The 21632-nt window shown below is 47.1% G+C and overlaps 2 protein-coding genes across 2 annotated transcripts; both read left to right on the plus strand.

The window, feature by feature from the left end:
• Positions 1–4570: 4570 nt before the first annotated feature.
• Positions 4571–6840, plus strand: LOC121357311 (VIP peptides-like). Its single transcript, XM_041474474.1, has 5 exons — positions 4571–4660; positions 5419–5528; positions 5785–5889; positions 6087–6188; positions 6729–6840. Exons 1-5 carry the CDS (start codon positions 4571–4573, stop codon positions 6838–6840), a joined length of 519 nt encoding a protein of 172 aa, XP_041330408.1.
• Positions 6841–8584: 1744 nt separating this feature from the next.
• On the plus strand, positions 8585–19464 carry CDHR5 (cadherin related family member 5). The gene is made up of 14 exons (XM_041474473.1): positions 8585–8666; positions 8848–9023; positions 9960–10010; positions 10340–10432; positions 10559–10657; positions 11844–11954; positions 12291–12467; positions 12814–12904; positions 14048–14145; positions 14469–14675; positions 15188–15304; positions 15820–15892; positions 17867–18027; positions 18889–19464. Exons 1-14 carry the CDS (start codon positions 8588–8590, stop codon positions 19462–19464), a joined length of 2109 nt encoding a protein of 702 aa, XP_041330407.1. The 5' UTR covers positions 8585–8587.
• The last annotated feature ends 2168 nt before the right edge of the window (positions 19465–21632 follow it).

A 21632-nucleotide genomic window follows, 5' to 3' on the forward strand; every position in this document is an offset into this window, starting at 1 on the left:
TCAATTACTTTGAAGGGTGAATGGGAATTTCTCCCCTTCAGAGCTCAGAATGACCTCTCCAGAGCTCTGAGTGCTGATTTTGGAGAATCTGCCTGCATCCTCCCTGTGCTGTGGGCCAGGATAGGTAGCTCTGTGATGAAATCCTCTCTTTTCTGAAATGCAGTTTCTTGTCTTTACGTCCAACATCAAAAAAGGCCAGGCTCACACAATCTCTCAAATATTGCCAAATTTGGGGCTAAGTCATTTAACGTGGCTCTAAGATGCTGCCTTTTACACTGCAGATTTGGTGAACCCTTCCACTGTAAGGAGGAGGAAAAAGACCTTCCTCTGTTCCATTCTTAGCTCTGATGCCTTTGAGACAGAGCAGTAACCACAGCCTGGGTGTTGAAGGGGGGTGGTCCCTGTGTTTCATAATCTTTGCTCTCTGTTGGCACGAGGGTGTCCCCAGGCATCAGCGTGGCTACTGGGAGTAGCCCTGGTACCCATGGCAACTGGATTTCCTTAATGCATCCCATCACAGGTCTCTCCACGCTGGGCACGTCAGTCGGTGTCAAGCCTAAGCACAAGTGACTGCACAAAGATCCTGATGGCTTTATACCTGGCAGCGTCCCCAGGGCAGCTCAGGCATGGCCCCAAAGCTCACAGATCCCTTCTCCATCTTGTCCTGGGGCATTTCTCCCTGCTGTCTTCAAGGAGTGTGTGTGCACAGCCTCAGCACTGCTCAGTGTCAGCTGTTTGTGGCACTTTGTTAAAATCCTGTAAAATGGTTATGTGCCGTGGACAGGTCAGTCAGGGCAGCCAGGGGCTGGGATCACTCCAGCCCCGACTTCCTGCACCTGCAGGCATGGCAGTGGTACAGCAGCAGGGATCAGGTGAGGCCAGTCATTTCTCTGTCATTCTTAGAGCCAGAAAATAGCTGAAAGCTTTTCTCTGCAGTGATGCTGCACATAGATAATGGGTTATAGATTTCATCTAAATGGGTGATTTAGTCCTGCTTTGTGCCTGCTGGATGCAGGCAAGGGGAATCTCCACTCCCCTGCTGGGACTTGGAGTGTTCACACAAATGGAGAGTGGGAGAAGCAAGGTGCAAATTCACAAAGCTCCTTTCAATTGATATTGTTAGCAGGATTCTTTATTACTCCTATTTCCATAGTGTCTCCTGATGAGAGTTTGATGTAAATTCTGGTTAAGGAGAATCAGATGTTGTTTCAGGACTGAGAAATTGGTTTGGGCTCCGGTTTATTCAGTTACAAATTTCAGCTTGAAAATGCTTTTGAGTTCTCTTCATGGCCCTGAATTTCCTCACCAGGGGCTTTCAGAGCTGCACTGGAGCTCAAGCCCACGTTGGTCACCTGCATTAAGGTGCAGCAGTGCTGGGCATAGCCACACCATTTTCTACCCCTTCACCTTTTCACTCTTCCCCTGCTGTTGGAGGCAAACCCCATTTTTTGTTGCAAAATAGTTGATCAGATTACTTTTTTCATGTCCTTCCAATCCCCAGAACCTTTTAGTGTCCTGTTACACACCCTCTGCTGCCATCGTGGGGCCACTTTGTCATTCCAACCTCTTCTCTGTCCTCTCGTGGCAAACTGAGTTTCCCCAGAGCTTGGAGGCATTTCAGACCCCTGAGGTTGTTTGCAAAGGAAGGAAAATCACGTTATTAATTCTGACCTCCCTACATGTTGTTCAGCCTCTTTTATAAACCTGAAGCTGCCACCACCACTGCAGGCAGAAGCAGAGGCAGAAGCTGCAGCTGGAGAAAGCAGGTACACAGAGGAGAGGAAAGCAGTTGGGAAATGCCTGGACCAGAGCAGGAAATGGGCTCCCCTGTCCTAGTGCTGACCATGGCATTTCTCGATGATCCAGCCCTGGAATGAGACCTGGAATGTCCCTGCTGTTTTCCTCTGTCCCTGATGCAGGGCTCTGGTTGCAGCCTGCACTCACAAGCTGGAGGGCTGAGGTTCTGCTCATCAGGCCCTGGGGCATTCTTCCAAGGGAAAGATGATGGGGAAAATCTTGTCCCTCCCAGTTCTTTAGTCATGGGGACACCCTTTGCTTTTCCAAGGAAAAAGATAAATAGATAAGGAGTGTAATACAGCTCCCATTTCTCCAGTTGGAAGATTAATTTTTTTTATTATTATTATTCCTTATTCCTTCCAAGCTACTTTATACTATACAAAGAAGGAGAGAAAGGGTAATCCTATTTTCTTCCTCTATTTTTGAGTCACCTTTAGCTGCAGTATTTGAGACCAGCCAAACCCCAGCAATGGCAGGGAATACATTCAGAATGTTTTCCATGCATGTATAAGTATGCTGGCTTTTTAGATGCTGTGACAGAATTTGTGTTTGGCAGACCTTTCCCAGTTGAAACCACAGTTTAAAAGGTGTTGTCCCCTCATGGAAAAGTGAGCCCTGATCCTACCGATCAGGCAATGCTTGTCCTAAAAAAGTGACACATCATTCAGCCAAATCACTGGTGCACACAGGGACTCCCTGACAGATCCTGGAAATTGCAAACATAGCCCAAGCCAGGATGAAATTACAAGAACAGAAGATTAATCTCCTGTCAAGAGGTAATTAAAGCCAGGAAATAATGATGACAATCATAGCGAATCAATTGGTACAAGGATGTTTGCCCAACAAATGTCATTATAGGCAGAAGCAGGAATTATTATCCATCAGCAAAAATATTCCATCAAATTGCTGTGAATGACCTGATCAGGTAATTAAAGGGACATTCCAACCCCACTGCATTATTTGCTGTTAATCATAATTGCTCATATCCATATCTTTACTCAAATAATTGCTCCTGATAAGGCTGCAGATTTATAGGGGTCCCCAAGAGGAGCAGGCAGTGGAGCATCAGCTGTGAGCCCAGAGCAACACGGGTCGGTGAGTCCTGCTGGGGTGGGTGGGCTGCACGGGCTGCCTTCCCCTCTCTCTCACTTTGGGGGTGGGTTTCAGACCTCTGATGCCTCACTGAGCCATTGCTATGAGGCCATCCATGTCCTGAGCAGCAGTGCTGGAATATGGGGGGTTTCCTTCCTCAGGGCTCCCAGGCTGGCTTGGGGTGTAGTTCTTTCAGCTAAAGATCCCAGCTGGCCAAAGAATTTGCAGTCATTTAAAACCAGCATCAATGGGGAGAAAATTAAAAGCTTGGAAGTGTCCTGCTAAGGTTAAACAGCCCTTCAGTGATGACACTGGAGATCTACCTGCTTCTTGGGGTGTGGGTAATTTTTAAAAATCATTATTGATAGGAAGGAGAAGTTCCCCAACAGCCATCACTGCTCCTGGGAACTTCAGCAAGCAAATATGGTCTACCCAGGGGACACAAAATTAGATCCAGAAAGAGAAAAGAGAAGTTGATCACCAGATTAGCAGCTAGAAAGGTTATGAAGAGAGAGGAAACTCTGGAGCCAGGGATGAGGTTTAAAATGGTTTCTTAAATATGGTGCTCCCAGATAAATGCCAGCCCATGGGAGGCCAGATGCTGAAGTGAGATCCTGGGGTCAAGGAATTGTGTGACAGCAATTGGGCAGATAGAAGGACAGGCTGAGACTTCAGGTGCCCCTTGCCCAAGGATGCTGTGGTTTTGGTGGCTGTTTTCAGCTCCTCCTGCATCCCAGGACTGGAGAGTCTGCCTTGTTTGGACTCCAGTAAGATGCTGATCTTTGAAATGTCCTTCTTGCTTTACTATTCCATCCCCTCAAAGCTGGATCAGGCAGGAAAACACAACACTAAAGCTCAAAGCGTGTGTGAGATTAAGCTTGTGGTTCCTTCATCCTCTCATCTGTTTGCTCTGCAGCCCCCATTAAATATTTGCCCTGTGGTTTACAGTGAATAAATTTCTGTGTAAATCCCTCACTCTTGTCCTTTCTCCTTGTGCCTCTTCTCATTTTGCAGCACTTCCAGAGCAGCAAACAGTCCCAGAAGCGGGGACTAGAAAGTGTTCAGAATTCTCGGGCATGTTCTTTGTACTGTTTAGCTTCAGAATAAAGTGAAAAAACAACTGGGAGGATTTGATTTGGGGTTAGCAAGTGCCATCTTGGGAGATTGCAGGACAGTGATGAAGGTTTGTTTCTTTGCAGGAAGAAGGCAAAAAATAAAGGTGTGCATTATAAATTACAGGTAGAGCTGCTGTGTGATCCTTGAGGAAAGGTGAGCACCTGGGAATAAAGGGGGGAAACATGCCATGGCTTGTGATAAAGAAAATGTACTTTTATTTTTATTTCAGCAAGAAAACAAAATAGGAGGGCCTGCTGTGACTGCTAATCTGTGTTATTTCATTTTTCCTTCTTGAAAGGTTAGAAGATAGATGGATATGGGCACACACATGAGCCCTTCCTCTATATGTGAATGAATTTTGTTTATCATATGTAAATTTTTTTTTGTCTGAAAACCCCTTGCAGATGTCTCCAGGTGTTCATCTCTGCTGGCAGGAATTCCTGCTTTATTTAGTTACAGTGGTGGTGTTTCCACATCCCTGTCTTTAATGGGGCATGTGCACCAGACACACACCAAGGCCACTTGTCTTGCTCACAAAACTTCATGCTTTATTTCAGGAGAGAACATGGTTTCCATGATGACAACTCTGTGGCAAGTAATTATTCCCATGATTGTCCTGTCCCACTTCTCAGCATCTCTGCCATCCTGGGAGAGGTAAGCATTTCTTGGGACTCTGCTTTCTTTTTCTCCATGGTTTTTTGTTCAAAGAGCCTGCTAGCTGAAAACCCAGCCTTTTAGCTGCCTTTCTGAACTTGCATCTGCTTGCTTATGAATCTTCTTCTTCCCTAAGCAGATTTAGTTAAATGAGTGCAAATACTGTAAATGTTTTTTCTTGCTTAAGGATGGGAAAGTTAATTTTATTTCATTCAGAAGAAAATTTGTGACCCCAAAATAAAACACAGTTACAAGGACACTTGCGTCTGTTTTTCTCCTGTGCACTTATGCAGGCTGATAAAGATGAGAGTTTCTGTTTCCAACACCCTGGTCCCATGAAAACATAACCAGAAATAGCCAACCCTGTAAGTTCACCAAGGGAGTCTGCAAGGGCTGGTCTTTGCTGTTCTTTTCTAAGTGCTCTTCAACTTTGTGTCTCTGGATATTTGTTTATTACTTCTCCAGCCTCTTGCCCTACTCTTTTGTGCTGAATCACCAATAACCCCACATTCCCACATCCTTGTAGCAAGGTGATTACATCAGTAAAAGCAAGAGCAGGTCATTTTCCTATGTGATGTTTAATAAAGGTGTTTTTAAAACAACCTCTTTCCCCCCTTTTTTTGTGAAACTTTGCCAAAGTGGCACAAGTTCTTGCCCATGTGTGTTTGGAACTCTCTTGCTTTGAGGCAGCAGTGTTTAATGGCTGTTCTTGTGTGTTTTTAAACCATTCCTTTTGACTCCCCCTTCCCTGTTCCACCCTGCAGGATGGAGCGCCACGCAGACGGGCTCTTCCACAGCGAGCTCAGCAAGATGAACGGCAACGCCTACGTGCAGCAGTTGGTCAAGCACCTGGTGGGCCTCAAGGACAGGTGAGCACCAGCCACACCCACCCTCCTGGGGCAGGGAAGTGTCCAGCAGGATGTGGGATCCCTGCCCTGAGGGGCTGCCCATGGAGCTGAGCTGTCCAGCTGCAGAGCCAGCCGGAGCACTGACTGCCCAGGATGAGGAGGGGAAGGGGAGGGGTACAGGGCCCCATAGTGGTGGGAGGAGAGGCATTGTTGTGCCTCGTGGGAAGTCCCACGTGGCTGGGAGGTGCAGCTGCTGTCCCATGCTGTCCCCACACAGGTCCCTGAGGCACTCGGATGGGCTGTTCACCAGTGAGTACAGCAAGATGAGAGGCAACGCCCAGGTTCAGAAATTCATCCAAAACCTCATGGGCCGCAAGCGCAGGTGAGAGGGAACCTCTGGTGTCCCCGTCCCCACCCGGGGCTCTCACTGCCACCCTGGGCCAGCAGCCCACATTGAGGCCACGTCTGTGAGCACAGCAGCAGATACAACACAAGCTGCAAGTGCTGCTCTGCAGTGGTAGTGGTTACATAATTGGTTTGGGGTGTTTAATTATTATTAATTTTCTTTATCTAAACCAGCTCTCCTGGCCCAGTCAACACAGACATGCAGGGGAGAGAGGGAGTAAACAAACCTGAGGAACTTTGCTTTCTCTGGTTGTACCAGAGCTTTCTGAACACCAGGTAGGTGGGAGAAATTGAGCACCTCTGTGACTCTGAGCCCCACAATACTGAAGCCTTTTATGAACAACCATAGAAAAGTCAGTTGTTAAAAACTGTAAAACCCAGGGAAGCAAAATAATGTCTTTTCTTAATAATTTCCTAGGGGTTGTTGTTTTGGATGGAAGCAATTATTTATCTCATTAGGAAATGTGCTTTGCTACCCTGTCTGGATTCAGCTGCTTATTGAAACACACACCTCAGGATGGTTGTCCCAGCACCTGGACATTGTCTTTTCCTAATGCCCAACAACTTTCCCTCACTCTTAAATCACTGTAATTAGGAGGAATAAGCTGGCCCTTAGTACCCCTTGTGCCACAATGGGGGAGAAACACCACTGTGCATTTGTAGAGTGCCTGGCAGCAGGCAGCCATGATCCCTCTATGGGGATCATGACCTCCTCTTTGGAGTCATCCTGGAATGTCACAAGGTGGCATTGTCACACTTCCTACAGTTCATGGTCCCAGAAATAACAGACTGTTCCTGATTTTTCGCTTCCCACAGCCGCTCGGACAGAGATGCCAGGGAGGCTGCTGCCATTACCAGCCAGTACATTTGCCCCTTCTCTAAGCAACTGGTTGCAGACATGAAGGAAGATACAGATGATTCTGAATGAAGGTGGTGGGAAAGAAACAGCCAAGGAGACAGCTTTGCACATGTATGGCCTTGAAGATAAACAGGGAAGCTCTTGCTTAGGAAAAATTCTTGAGATAGGCAAATAAATAAAAATAATCCTGGAAAGCAGTCAAAAACCAATGAAACCTCTGAGATTATCCAAAGTGAAATGTATGTAGGTGTGTACTGCTGTCAGTAGATGGAGCCTGGGTGAAGCACATCCCTTCCACTCTGTGTGGGCATCTGGCTGCCTGCTGCTGATCCCAAATAAAAATGGTTAGCTGTGCCTGTGCCTTGGCTGCTCTTTGGGAAATTGGAATAAGGATGGTTCCATTACAAGGTCTTGGATTATTAGGAATGCAGGGGAGGAGCATTTTGCCAGGATTCCCCTACATGAGGCATGGTGGGACACATGGCTGGGGCTGGGGAGTGCCTACAGTGCAGCTGTGCACAGAGGTCAGAATCAGGGTTCCATGCAGCAGGAACAAAGCCAGATGTTAGGTCTTATGGCAAACAAATGTTCTGAGAGCTACACAACAGAGATACTCATTGTAAAAGTTATTTCTTCTCCATTCTGCTCCTGGAATTGGTGGCCCAGTTTTGTCACAGCCACTAAAGACAAAGGAATAATTTGTTCCCACCACTTAATGAGGTTTATGTACTGTCCCTGTGCCACACAGGCAGATTGCCCCCCTTTGATGGAACAGCCACACCAGTTTTCCTGTAAAACCAATGGATTTTGGAGAGCAGCTCTAAAATAAGGCTCTTCAGCTGCAATCCTGTGCTGTGCTGTGCAGCCCTGCCCAGCCCATCCTGCTCCAGCAGTTTTCACTATCTATGATGGACCTGACACCTGTAAAAGGAGCTGTTCCCACTCAAATGCACATCTAAGCACCATTTCCTTGCTGAGGAGCTGAACAAACCTTGGCAGTTGCTCATTTTGGTCCATAGGAAGTCTCTGCTAGGAAAGATTCCTTTTGAAATACTTTTGGAAGGAGTGTTGACAGCCTGGATTTCATTAAGCCGCTAAAAACGTCCTGGCTGAGGCGCAGCATCTGAGAACTTCCTGAAATCAGAATGAATTTTAAAAGACCAGTGAGAGCAAAGGTCCCCTGAAAACTTCAGGAAGCTGCTGAGATTCAAATAGTTGAAGATCTCCTAGTGTGGAATCTCCTTGAAGGAGATTCTGGGAAGCATCTCTACAAGGAGCAGCCACCAGTAAAAGGAGATATGTTTTCCCTACAAAGTTGCTGGGCATTCCCTGGACTGCAGGTGAGCCTTGTCACTGCTGGGATCCACTTGCTCACCTTGTGGGATACAGACCCCATCTCTGGCACATCAGAAACCAAATTTTCCCCCTTTCCTGTGGGAGAGACTGGAGTAAACAGGCAGTTTCCCATGTTCCAGCCCTTGTCCTTCATGCTCAGCTGGGCAAAGGCTTGGCTCTGAGTTCTGAACTGCTTCAAATATATCCTTGTTGCCACAGAGAGTTTAGGATAGGAAAGATCCAGAGAAAAAAGAAGCAGCAAGGATTTATGTGTCATCGTGTTTCATGACTGGTAAATCCTTCAATAAGTCATCCAATGGGGCAAAGAGGCAAAGGTTGAACCACAGCAATCCACAGCCAGCTGCTGTTTCTTGATGCCATAAAGTGGTGAACACAAACAAGGGCACAGGGCAGAACAGGGAGATCAGCTTAACTGGAAAAAGGGATTTTAAAGGGATTTTTCAGCAACTGGCAGCTCACCATGGCTATTCCTTACTGGCTTCTCATGTCTGCACTTTTCCTGCTGCCCCTCTTGGCACAGATTTCAGCACAGGAACCAGGTAAGCTCTTTCACGAGGTCCATGTCTTTGAGGAATGTGTCCCATGGGAGGGGGTTACAGGTGGGAGGTTGCTACGCTCCAAGACCCCTTTGCTGCACAGCTTGTGACCACAGCTCTCACCCAGCTCCTTTACAATGTGAATCCTTGGGCAATTTTGCATCTTATTTGTCTGTTTTTCCAGGATGTTCTGTCAGTAACAACAACCCAAGTGTTCCTGAAAATAAGTGTCCTTATGTGGTGGCTACCATCCATGTGCAGCCAGGTTTCACCCTAACAATTGATCCCAATTTCCCTGATGGCCAATTCTTCACCATTGAGGGCTCTGAGCTGCGACTGACAAAATGTGTGGACTATGAGGTAAGCCTTTAGCTGGCAGGCTGTAAGGATGGGATGGATAATGCTGGGATGCAATGAGTTTCAACCTGGAGTCTTGGTCTTCCGGGATTCTTTACCTGTTTCTAGAGGAAAGAAGTTATTTCAGTTGTGTGAGTTTGAGAGCCATTTATAAGGGCCTAGAATGACAGGATAAGGGGAAGTGACTCCAAACTGCCAGAAGGCAGGGTTAGATGGGATACTGGGAAGAAATTCTTCCCTGTGAGGGTGCTGACCTGGCTCAGGTTTCCCAGAGAAGCTGTGGCTGCTCCGTCCCTGGAAGTGTCTGAGGCCAGGTTGGATGGGGCTTGGAGCAGCCTGGGATAGTGAAAGGTGTCCCTGCCTGTGGCAGGGGGTTGGAATGAGATGAACTTTAAGGTCCTTTCCAACACAAATCATTCTGGGATTCTGTCATCTTGTGTGAAGCAGAAAGGCAGTATAAAAGGTCATTGTGTTCACTTAGGTGGCTGCTACATGATTTTAGCTCCCTGAAATGCTCTGTATACAGCCACAGGCATCCTTAAGTTCCCTTTCAATATAAAAACTCACTTTTATTTGAGTGAAAAGCAACAACTGAGTTAACATCCCGCAGGTGCCACTGTACTTGCTGCATATAATTGATTTATTCAATTTTAAAATGAATCTATTTTAATTCACCTGAGGTGAGAGAGAATGGCAGATTAGCTCTGCCAACACCTTACAGGAATTGCAGGGAGAGCGCCTGGAAGATGGGGTTGATTTGATATCACCATAAACAGGATCCCAGCATTAAGGAAAGAAAGGAAAAGTTAGATACACCTAAAATAAGAGAAGGCCCAGCGGCATTTCTGATTCAGCAACACGTGAATTTGGCTCATTTGCTTTAGCCAGAGGTTTTCTCTTGGGCTGTTTCTACAGTGATGGGGTTTGGTTTTCATGCAGGAAGACCCTGTGCTGCTGCTGTACCTGACCTGCAAGGACCCTGCTGGCCAGGTGAGTGCTCTCCTATGGCTGAGTCCTGGGACAAGGCTCTGCAGGCAGCACCTGCTTCCCTCTGCTCTTAATTCTCACACTGGGATGGGCAGATGTCCTTCTCTTTGTGGACAGACACGCTGCTCTCATAGCCACGGAGCACCAAGGCTATGCCAGGGGGGAGGAGGTGGCAACAAGCCCACAATCCTGCCCCAGGACATGGGCTGGCTGCAAACCCCAGCACCATCTGGTCCCCATCCTTACACCATCCCCTCTGGTCACTTTGCAAAGCAGGATCAGCCCCAACAGTCTATTTTTGTCTTTGATTCTTTGATTTGCCCATTCTGCAGAGCGATTCCTTGTCAATCCTAGTCACCATTCTGAATGAGAACGATAATCCCCCCGTGTTTCCACAGCCAAACATCACCAGGGATGTCCCAGAGGTAAGGGGTTTTGGGAAGGGAAGAGGGAACTGCTCACTGAGTGCTGTGGGACTGAGGAAGGGTCAGCAGGGAGAGGACTTCAACCCATTTCACACAGACAATGACTACAACAATGTGTTTTTTCAGGATACAGAAGTGGACACAGTCATTGTAGCCCGTGAAGAAGTAACTGCTACTGATGCTGACCTGGACACCATCTACTATGAGCTCACTACCACAGTGCAGGTGAGCAACCCTGGGGACAAACAGTAGCTCTGGAGAAGCTAGATTCAGAAGAGCCCCAGCTTTGAGGAGAAGGTCACTGCATTTAGCTCACTCAACTTTTACAAAACCTAAACATTGATTCGGTTAGCAGAACAGAGCCATCAATCCTGCAGGTATTGAATTCTCTTATGGCTTACACTTTTAATGCACTATACAGATTAAACTTTCATCTGGAATATTCAGAGCCATAATGACTCAGGGAAGTCTTGTTGGCATGATCTGTAAACATATCAGGAGACCTTTGTACCTCAGGGAGCTCAGAATTGCACTGAGTCTGATGGGGAAAGCAGTCCTTGCCCTAGCTGCCAACAGCAGCACAGGAGATGGATTGTGCACCCAGTTAAACCAATGCCAGCCTAGAGTGCAAGAGCTGGCTGTAAACTAAAATCAAAAGGAAATTCAAGAGAAGAATCAAATGTATGTTTGCATTTTTTGAAAAGTGTTGTGGAGAGAACAGACAGCAGCATAATAAATATAAACATAGTAAATATAGAGGTAACAGTGCCTGTTACCTCTATATCCCCAGGGAATTTAAGTTTCTGTGAACAGAAACCACCAGTTTTTCAGCTCTGGGATCAGACTGTGCATTCACATTTGTGTAAATCCATAGGGATTTAGGAATTCAGAGGCATAAGATTAAAGGAGAACCAAAGCAAGTGCAGAAGGTTATAGAGTAAAATGCAACTCATGATATTTCAACTCGGCTTTACAGTTTCTTTCAGTCCAGCTGTATTAGGCTAAGGCAGGGTGATCCTGCCAGCTCTCAAAGGCTGAGCCATCTTTGACCTTTTTTGTGCATGGAAGTGAGATTGCTGGCTATTAGGGACCCAAAATCAAGGATTATTGGCACCTTGATAAATATAGGAAATGAATGAGGTGATAGATTTAATCCAGAAGCTGCTGAGCAGGTGGGCAGTCAAAGCAGGAGGTCTGGGAGAGGAAATTCACAAGAACAAACCTTTCTGACAAGCCAGGCAACTCCAGTGTGCAGTACCAAAAATTAAGTAGATCAGACATTCCCACAGTGCCCCTCATCCAGGTCCCCAGGATAAAAGGCCCAGTTGGGATGACAAAGATAGCAATGAGAAGGATTTGGAATGTGTCTGTAATTGAGTCTGCTATAGGATTTTTCCTTTTCCCTTGCCAGAACACAGACGGTTATTTTGCCATAAGAGGAGTTAATAACCCGGAAATTTATTTACAAACAGCATTGGACTATGACAAATTTAATTCAACAACGTTGCTCTTGTACGCGAGGGTAAGTGGGGAAGAACAGAATGCCTCGTTTGCGTGGTCCCTCTTACCTGAAGGATGAGTCTGGATAGGACATCTCTGGGATAACAGGAGGGAGGGGAGGGGGGGCACTCAGAGCAGCCTTTCCCTCTCCATAATTCCAGTGACAGACCTGCAGTCAGCCCACTTTTGTCAGCAGAACAAGATAACCTACTGCTTTAGCTACTCTCACATAAATTTCTAATTAAACAGAACGGAGTGACAATGGCTAAAGGGCCCCATTCCACTGCTTTTGTGCAGATGGGCCCTTGTTTTGGCAGTGAAACTTGTGTCTCACGAGTGTGCTTTGCCTTGGGGGCAGGACAGGCCTGTGACCAGCCCTGAGGCCACCAACACGGCCACTGCAACAATAACCATCACCATCAAGCAGAGTGACACCCGGGCACCCTGGTTCCTGCCCTGCACCCAGCTCTACCACGACACCAGTGTCTGCATCAGCAGCCCCTACTCCGGCAGGGTCAACATCTCCGAGATGTCGGTGAGCAGGAGGGCTCAGACAGTGCCCCTGGGGGAAGCACTGAATCATTTCCATGAGCTTGTGCTGGTCTCCAGTATAATGCAGATGATTCACAGAACAAGGAGCCTTCATCATGCCCCTCCCCAAGCAGCACTGCTTGTGTCTGCTCCTACAGAACATCACAGGAGAGGCAAGAGCTGGAACACCAGCTCAAGGCTGTCTCACCTCCACCCTGTCACAGACACCTCCCAGCAATAAATCCCATTCTGTCCAGGCAGAGCCATGGAATCTGCTGTGGGCTGGGAGAGCTCCAGTTGCTGATCTGGTCCTGCCTTGTGGTGTGTGATTGTTTGCCTTGCTGTTGCAGACGGACCCACTCATCCTGGAGCCAGGACCCATCTATGCTGTCGACCCTGACTACACCATCAGTGACAGAATCGTGTACAGAATTGTTGGGGGTGAGTAGACCTTGTCACCTTCCACAAGGAACATTGCTCATTCTCCTGTGGTGCCTGCCAAGAGGGGGGGCCTCGGATTTGCCCCTCTGTTTCTGCCACAGAAATATAACTAGAGCCACAGAACACTGCCGATTAAGTAGAAGAAACAGACTGTACAGAGAGAAAAAAGAAGTACAGTCCCACAAACCGATCTCAATGAAATATGTTTCAAAAAGATTTTGGTTTTTTGTGAGATGAGACATGTTTTATGTTTAAGCTTTTAGATGTGATTTTGTCAATCTGGTCATGCTACTTTCATGCATTACAGCACTTTGAGCTGTACCTAAAATTCCCACATTATCAGCCCAATTTCTATTCGTTGCCCAGAATTATGTTTTTATTCCCCAGCATATTGCCACTATCTCATCTGCCTTGTTTAGAATCAAGGCAAAGGTCATATTGGTCAAGTGAAGTATTCCTCTCCCCTTACCTATTATGCCTCATGGCAGCACAGTTGTGAATATCCTCCTGATACCAAATGTATTAGAGAACATTAAATTCCACTGGCATTTGGATGGAGTGTGGCCTCCCTCCCCACAGTCAATGACTGAGATCCTTGTCAACAGAGAGCCCACAGTGTCTCAGGGTGAGGAAGAGAACTAAAAGTTCTGCTTATCTTACAACATGTATCCAACATAGGTTCTTCCATGACTCCCACACAGATGCAGGAATCTGATTTCTACCTGTACATAAATACAAGGTTTGTGTCTAGACTCCTTTTGTAATCAGTAGAGAGAAATAAGCATTCCCAGAGCAGACTGGGAACTGGATGGAGATTTTCAGTCCTCAAACTGCACCAGAGGCTCTGGGCATTTATCATACTTTAGATTGACAATCTGTGGGCCTAGCTACTGGAAATGCCAAGTTTTGTTGTTCTGCCTCATTTAATTGGGTTCACACATATCTAATGTGTCCCTCTGTATGCTTGGCCATCACTCCCATTCTTTGGAGCAGCCAGGCAGGCAAGGAAAACAGCAAAATGGTATTTACCCAAGGAAAAATCCTTAAGGGTATTTTCACTAAGATGTGGAAGAATTAGTCTGTGAGCTCCAGGTCACTTTATGAAGGAATCTGATGGTTGAATGGTCTTTGCATTTTCTCTAGGGAATACAAATGAAGTGTTCTCAGTGGATGCAGACACAGGGAATCTAACCATGAACAAAATAGTGACTTCCCTGGATACCTTTCTGTTGCAAGTTATGGTAAGTGATGACATTACAGCCCACCACCCAGCACAGCTGGATTTCCAGGAAGCAGCAGCCTGGCTGTGACAGCAGCCAGTGACCTCAAAAATAACTCGGTTACTCCCTTTCTTTTGAAGGGCCCAGTGTTTGACCTATGTCCTGCACCAACCCACAAGCAAAGCTCCTGCAGGAGTTGAGAGTTTCCCCTCAGGTGTGGGTGGTGACAGCAAAGGAAATTCACCCTGGGCACGTTCTGCTGAGTCGATGAAGGCTTCAGATCGAGCCTGTCCTTTCATGTCTCATCAGAGGCAGAAATCCGGCATCTCTCTCTTTCTCTCCAGGCCACCCAGGTCAGCAACATAAGGAAATACTCTGTAGCCACTGTAGAGATCAAGGTCATCAATAAAAGCAACTTTCCACCCTACTTTGAGAAGGGGGTCTACAATGGGATGGTGTTTGTTGGGCTGCCCCAGAGAAGCTTCGTCTACCAAGCTGGAGATCCTTCCACCCCCCTGGTGATAACAGCAATGGATGAGGATTTCCCTGATGTAAGAAACTAAAGTGCTCTGTGTTCTGTCTCACTGCTTCAGGCTTAAAGCAGGATCAGGAAACACGAGGGAGGGGAGGTGTGGAGAGGCAAACACGTTGTCCTCTAGTGTTCCATGTTATATTCCCTTGGAAATTCCACAGATACCAGAACCACTTATGGTGTGGTGTAATGGGGAGAAGGTGCTGGACTCCCCTCTTCCAAAGCCAGTCCCACACACATCACTTGCATAGGTGTGTTTTGCTTAAGCAGTTACTAAAGTTGCCAACACAAACTGGATTAAGACTTAGGATTTTTATTTTTTTTTATGTTTTTGTGATATGTTCCTTGCATCTGAGCAACAGGGTGAATGCAGTTGAGTTCAGCCTTTCTCACCTGCTCAGCCCAGGTTTATTTATTACTCTCCACACCTGCTCGTACCTCAGGTGTTTTGGGCAAATCCTGCCAAGGGGTTTTTGGGAAGATGCATGTGAAGCACAGTGAGGTTTGATCATCCACTCTCTGGTCTTTCAGAAAGTCAACCCCAACATGGAGTACTATCTCAAAAACAGCACCGATTTCATCGTAACCAGGGATGGGCTCATCCTGACCAACAAGGTGCTGGAGTCCCCAGGAACTGTGACCATCCAGGTAGGGCACCTTTCGTGGGTGTTCTGCCAGGGGTGTGGAAGGGAGAAGGAATCCAAATCATCTTGTTGCTTGGGTCAAAGAAGCAGTCTGTGACTTTAGACTTGTGAGAAGCTGGATGTTCTCTTTGTCCACATGCCTGCCTAAGGCTTGCCTGGCACTGTGCCATGTCCTGTGGGGCTGTCAGAACCAGCCTGGCCACAGCACTGCTGGAGCTCCACAGGCAAGCACAGAGAGGTGCCATCACCTGCTGCTCCTGCCCCACACTGCCTCAGAACCTGTGCTCTGCACTGTGCTGGGAGCTGAACACAGAGCAGGGACGTGCTTCAGCTCATCCACTTCCAGAGCAGGGAATCTTCAGAGCTCTTGTTCTCCTGTGACCAGGCTGTCCAGCCACAGTGAACAGCTGTGGTAAGGATAGGGACAAGATACTTTCTCCTCAAAAGGCCTTCCACAGAACCTTGAGAGTGAGCTGGAGATCTGGAAGTCTAAGCCATCTCTTTCCCATGTTCCCATAGGCTGTTGGAAAAGATGTGTTGAGCCTGCAGGAGGCAAGCACCATAATTGTGGTGGAGGTCATCCTTGCCACAGGTAGGCTGGGGCAGGGGGGGTCTCTGTTTTCTGCTCTGGGGAGTCTTTTCTATTTCTGTGGCAAACTGGCCATGATGGGTCACCTGCTGAAGTCTGTGGGCCAGGGCTGAGGCCAAGCCCAACCCTACAGAGAAAACAGCCCAACAACATTCTCACAGCATAGTCACCACATGCCTTGACAAGCCTCTCGAGACTTTAGTGGTGCTGTGTATTGAAGTGTCTTTTCTTGTTGTTCCAAAGCTAAATCTGGGATTGGTTCATGATGGGAAATAACCCAGGATGTCTTTTCATGGCAAAGGAGACCTTGCTACATCATTGCTCCTTTTTAGCCAAACACAGAGAAAACTGCAATGTTCTTGCCTGTCTGAGGCAGAGCAGAGGGCAGCTGGCACACCCCAGAGCCAGGCTTGCCTGTGAGCAAAGCTTTTCTACTCGGGTCAGGACAGGTCAGGGTCTTTTACACCAGAATTTTATGGTCTTACAGGAGAAACAGCCCATGAGTAATAAGAGAGACATGAGGCTTCGTACATAACCCTCTGGCTACTGTTTAACCTTGTCAATGTGAAAACAGCTCACACTTCCATACTGCTGAGAAATGACTCTTAAATTGGTATTATAAATAAATTAGGATTGAAGTTCATGAAACTTCTTATGCTTTGAGTTAAGCTGAACCAATAGCAATGAATTTTTATCTCAGGATAGGCAGACAATGCCCAGACTCCACTGGATTCTTCACGATGATGTGTGATTGAAGTTCCGTCACTTCCCCCTCTGGTCACCACCATTGTGGGGTGGGAAAAACAAGTGGGTTCCTGGGTGTAAATTTGGATTCCCTAAAGGCAGTGCCACTTCACAGCTAAAAATCACTGAATCCCCATTTAAGGGCACAGCCCAGCATAAAACTAGTCCATGTGTGAGCTCACAGAGTTATAAATGCTCCAAGCATGTGCCAACACTTCTGGGCAACTTTGAAATTTTGCCTTTGCTGCTTAAGCCACACCAAGCAATGATGTTGTTGAATATGCAGATTTACACAGCTCTGGGATTCTCTGTGAGCTGTGGCTCCCCAGGATACAGGATTAAGCAGCAAAAATTCCCTGAAGTCCTAAATCCTTGCCAAGGTGTTAATGATAAACTGAGGGCGGAATCAAATGCAGAGGGAACACTCCAATTCCATTATAATAAACAGGTCAGCAGGAGAACAAAACCTTGTTTCATTAATCATTAATGAGAGTCATTTACACTACAAAATGAAACTGGAAACTTAAAGAATCCCACCAGCAGCAAGCAAAGCTGAGAATGGTACTGTCTTTCCACTCTGGTGTCGACCTCTGTACAAACACCTGACCCTGACCAGTGGCTGGAAGCAGAAGCTGCTCCTGAGCAGACTGAGCAATATTGTTACAGCTACAAAAGGGCAAGAAAGGTTTTCTTGTCCTGGGGACTTTCTAATGCTTTTCCAATTTCCTATTCTGTTTTTTTGTTTCTTATTTTGACGTGCTCATCTGTATTGGAGAGGATGTTCCAGATGAAAGGAAGCTTTGCATTTTCATACACAGACATACAATCAAATCTCATTTTGCATTCTGGTGTAAAAGGGTGGAGTGGGAAAGTCAAAGAACTAAATAGCTTTACTCCATGTAGCATCTGCTTGCCTGATGCAGTCAGGTATTTATTAACTTAGTTAAATCATGGGGTAAAAGTCACTGTCCTGTAAACGGCTGCTATTTCCACTTCATGGAATTTATTGGAAATTACAATATTCTGTGTGATTAAAAAAGAAGCCCTCTGCTTTTAGGACAGAAAAAAAAATATTTTCTGTGGTATCAGATATATGACTGTCACATTCTGCAGCACAGGATGCTTCCTTGCCTTTCAAAAATTGATTGGAGCTTCTCCCACAGTGAAGGGTTGTGTTGGAAAACGCTGCCTGCCAGTTTCAGGCTTTGTAACACTGGTTTGTTATCCTTGCAGCTGTAACCCCCTCTGACAAGATGTACTCTGCTCAGGACATGGCTATCTTAGGGGGCACATTAGCAGCACTGCTGTTAATTGCCTTAGTCTTCCTTGGAGTGCTGATATGGAAATCCAGTAGGTGGTACAGAAAACCTTTCAAATACCTGGTGAAGAAAAAGGTAAGTGCCTTGTTTGTACCTGAACTTCTAAGAGTTAGGAAGTGGGATCTGAGGAAGCTTTGAAGTATGGATGGGCTGCCCAAGTACCTCACATTTGTGTGAAGGTGGTGAATCACTCCCAAGACAAAGTCTGCAGAGGTAGCATCACTTTGGTGGTGTTTGCTGCTGTTCTTTCTGCCTCTGGAGCTGTGTGGTGGATGATGAGCAGACATGGTAAGGAGATCACCACAGCTCCGTGGAGCACAAAATCTAGGATAAAAGTGACACATATCAGGGACAGTCTCTGAAAAACACCTGTCTGAGGTATAAACCACTGTCCATCATCCATAATCAAAGGAGAGGAGAGTCCCTTCATACCTGATCCCAAAACCTGGGCTCAGACACTTGTCTGCCCCTGAGCTATTTAATTTTGGACCTCTCAGGTCCCTGGCAGGTTGGTCACTGCAAGTTTAAGGTGTAGTTTATCTGACCAGATGCTGGTCTGTGCCATAGGCCGGGCCTGCCAGGAGCCTAGACCTGAGTGCAGAGCACATAGCTCAGGTGGGTAACAAAAGTCCTCCACCCTGAGTGAGGGAAATCCCGCTGAATCCACCCAGAATGGGGTGGGTACAAACCACCACGTGTGTGGTGCTGGTGCTCAGCCCTCCTGGAGAACAAGCCCGCTTACCTGAGAAAACTCCAGAAATGGAGCCAATAAAAAATGTCTCTTCCAGGGATCTGCAGCTTTCCCTGGCTTCAAATAGGTCTAACTGCCATCCAAGCTGAACTTTCTTGAGCAGGAGCTCAGTCACTGCAGTCGCCCCATCCCTCCTGCCCCACTTTTCCTGTCACTACAGTCACAATGTGTCTCTCCTCCTGTAGCTTTCCAAGGAAATCTCTGGGGGTCACCAGAACAAATATTACCAGGAAGATGAACAGCCAGATGTGAGCACCAAGCAGCATGAGACATCAGAAACCAGCAGTGTCCGGGCAGAGTCTCCTGTGCCAGAGCAGCCAGCATTTGCCTCACACTTCTCCAGTGCAGAGGAAACAGAGAGTCTCCCAAAGAGCTCCATAGCTTCCACTGTCATCTTTGACCAGGAAGAGGAAGAGGAAGAAAAGGAAGAAGAGGCTGGACAGGAGAAAGAAGTGAAGTCAATCCTCAAAACAGACAGGCACGTGGCAGATGATGGCTACAAAGCTGTGTGGTTTAAGACTGATGTGGACCCCGAGGCTGGAGAGAGGGTTGAAGTGATTGAGGACAATGCAGCAGATGATGATAATGATGATGACAGTGACCAAGATCTGCAGAAGAATGAGGAGGAGGAGGAAGAAGGTTCTGACGCAGATGGTCACCACCGAGTGTCCTTTTCCTCAGAGAGCTCGTCACTCCCAGCAGCAGAGGTGACAGTCAACATGTCTCACACAGGTGCAGGGACAGATGTCACTGAGATGTAAAGGAAATTTGGTACATACCCCCAAAAATGGGACAATCTCAGCTTCTTTGCTGACATGAAGCCCATCTTTCTGCTCAGGGGGAAAACTGGAATGCAGAAGGGTGAGATTATCTGTCCTGCTTGTCTGAATGCAGCAAATAAGGCCAGAAGAGATTACAGCTAATTTAACCCTTTAGTGACACCTTGGAATACCACTTAAGATTTTCAGGGTGAAGCGATTCATCTTTCCACCTTCCTGCCTGCTCCCCCTGGGTTCCTGGACATCACCTCTCCTAAACTGGCTGCAGGTACAGCAGAGCTGCAGCTGGCCTGGCCTGGCAGCAGCGAGCCCAGCTCACAGGAGCAGTCAAGGTGCACAGTCCAGTGTTGTTTGGCTCTTCCCTTCAGGGTGTTGCAGCAGGGTGTCAGCAAGTCCCTCTGAGCCTGCAGGTGCTCCTGTGACTATTCAGGAGCTGACTTCAGGGCTTGGCTCTGCTCTGTTCTCCCAGCACAAGCATCTGGAATGTGCCACCAGGCCCTTGTCCTGCCAGCCAGGAGGTTCCATGCTCAGGACCTGCTGTTTCCTTTGTCACTGGTGAACACGGACTGATCACATGAAGGACTTTGTCATCAATTTTCTATGTCATAAACCCACTAATTGTGCAGTACTTTAGCTGTCTATTTGCTATGTGTCAGCCAAAGAGCTCCTGAGATATTGTCTTCAAGTGCCAAGTCAGCACTCTGTTTCCAGCTAGCAGAGGGAAGGAAATATTTGGTGCTGCTGTCTAGGTTTGCATCTCCCACCAAACCATCTCCTCCCCAGCTGGCAGCCAAAAGCTGGGCTGGTTTCCACCAGCTGAGAGCATGGCTGTGTGCATTTGCATCTTCTGATCATCAGCACAAGATTTATGCTGCTCCTGGAGAAAGAAACAAAAGAGTGACTGCTGGGATCTCCAGGAACATCAGGGCATGTGTGATTCCCAGGAAGGCTTTTATCCTCTTGGGCCATGCATGTCCCTGTCCCAGTGTTCCTGTGCTCACTCCTGCTCTCCTGTCTCTGAGGAATGCTGTCCTGGCCTCCTGGGCTTTGGGAGCTGTGTTTGTGCTGCAGATCAAGCCCAGGACCTGGGAAGCTTTCCTACTTCCTGCAGCAAAGCTGTTTGCCCAGGAATTACAGTGTGGTAATGGAGGGTGGGAGTGCAGCCAGTGTTTGCCCTATAAAGAATCCCTCCAGCAGCTTTGGGATATCTCCAGGAAGCATTTTCCACAGGATGATGAGAACTCTCTGGCAGCTGCTCACTGCTAACCCAACACCTCTGGCCACCAGCAAGGCTGAGGTTGAGCCTGCCCCCTGTGCTGATGCTGCTCATGGGAGGGCTGCTGATGTGGGGAGAAGCTGGAGTGCTTTTCTGCTCCATTTCCTTGGTGGCTGTGCTGTGTGTGGTCCGTTCCTGTCTGTCTGCCTTCCCTCTGCTGCTGTGTACTCTGGATTGCTGCTGGCACACTGATTTGTGAGCTCCCTACGACTGCAGTCTGTGTTCAGCGCTTGGTGCTTTCCTTCCCCTCACCAGTGTGCTTCCCATGCTCTTGAGGATGGGACTGGTCCCATCAAAACAGTCTTTGTTTTCTCCCAGGTCTCATCAAGGCATACAGCCACAGGATTTGGTGTTTTTCAGGGTTATGGGTGTTTAATTTCAAAGGAGATGATGTTTGATAAATATTGTGTCTGTGGAAGTGGTGGTTGTTGTGAGGAGAGGCACAACACAATAATAAAACTTGGCAGCAGGCAGAGCTCAGCTGCTTCCAGCTATTGCCTGTTAAAGCCTCCAAATCCTGTGTTCTTGACTCCTGTCTTTTTGGAAAGAAATTAAGAAAAATGTGTAAGGAACAAGAAGAAAACTTAGCCTTTTAAGTTCAAGTCTATGTGAGCTTGCACTCCATCTGTATGGGTTGGTTTGTCTGCTGAAGCTGGGAAGGGTGACAGAGTTTTTGCATCCTTGTGCAACAATCATTTCATTTATAAACATCTGCATAAGAAAGAAAAATGTACTGATAGAAATGTTTTTAGAAAATTGGATCAGCTTAAGTGTTTTTTGATGGCAAATAAATATCTACATACCTTGAAGGTCTCATCCTTACACTCCAAAGAAATGCAAGTGCTTTTGGAAGTTTAACTGTACAGGTAGATAT

The sequence above is a fragment of the Pyrgilauda ruficollis genome, unplaced genomic scaffold, assembly GCF_017590135.1.
Source record: "Pyrgilauda ruficollis isolate IOZ18807 unplaced genomic scaffold, ASM1759013v1 scaffold322, whole genome shotgun sequence".
Taxonomy (NCBI): Eukaryota; Metazoa; Chordata; class Aves; order Passeriformes; family Passeridae; genus Pyrgilauda; species Pyrgilauda ruficollis.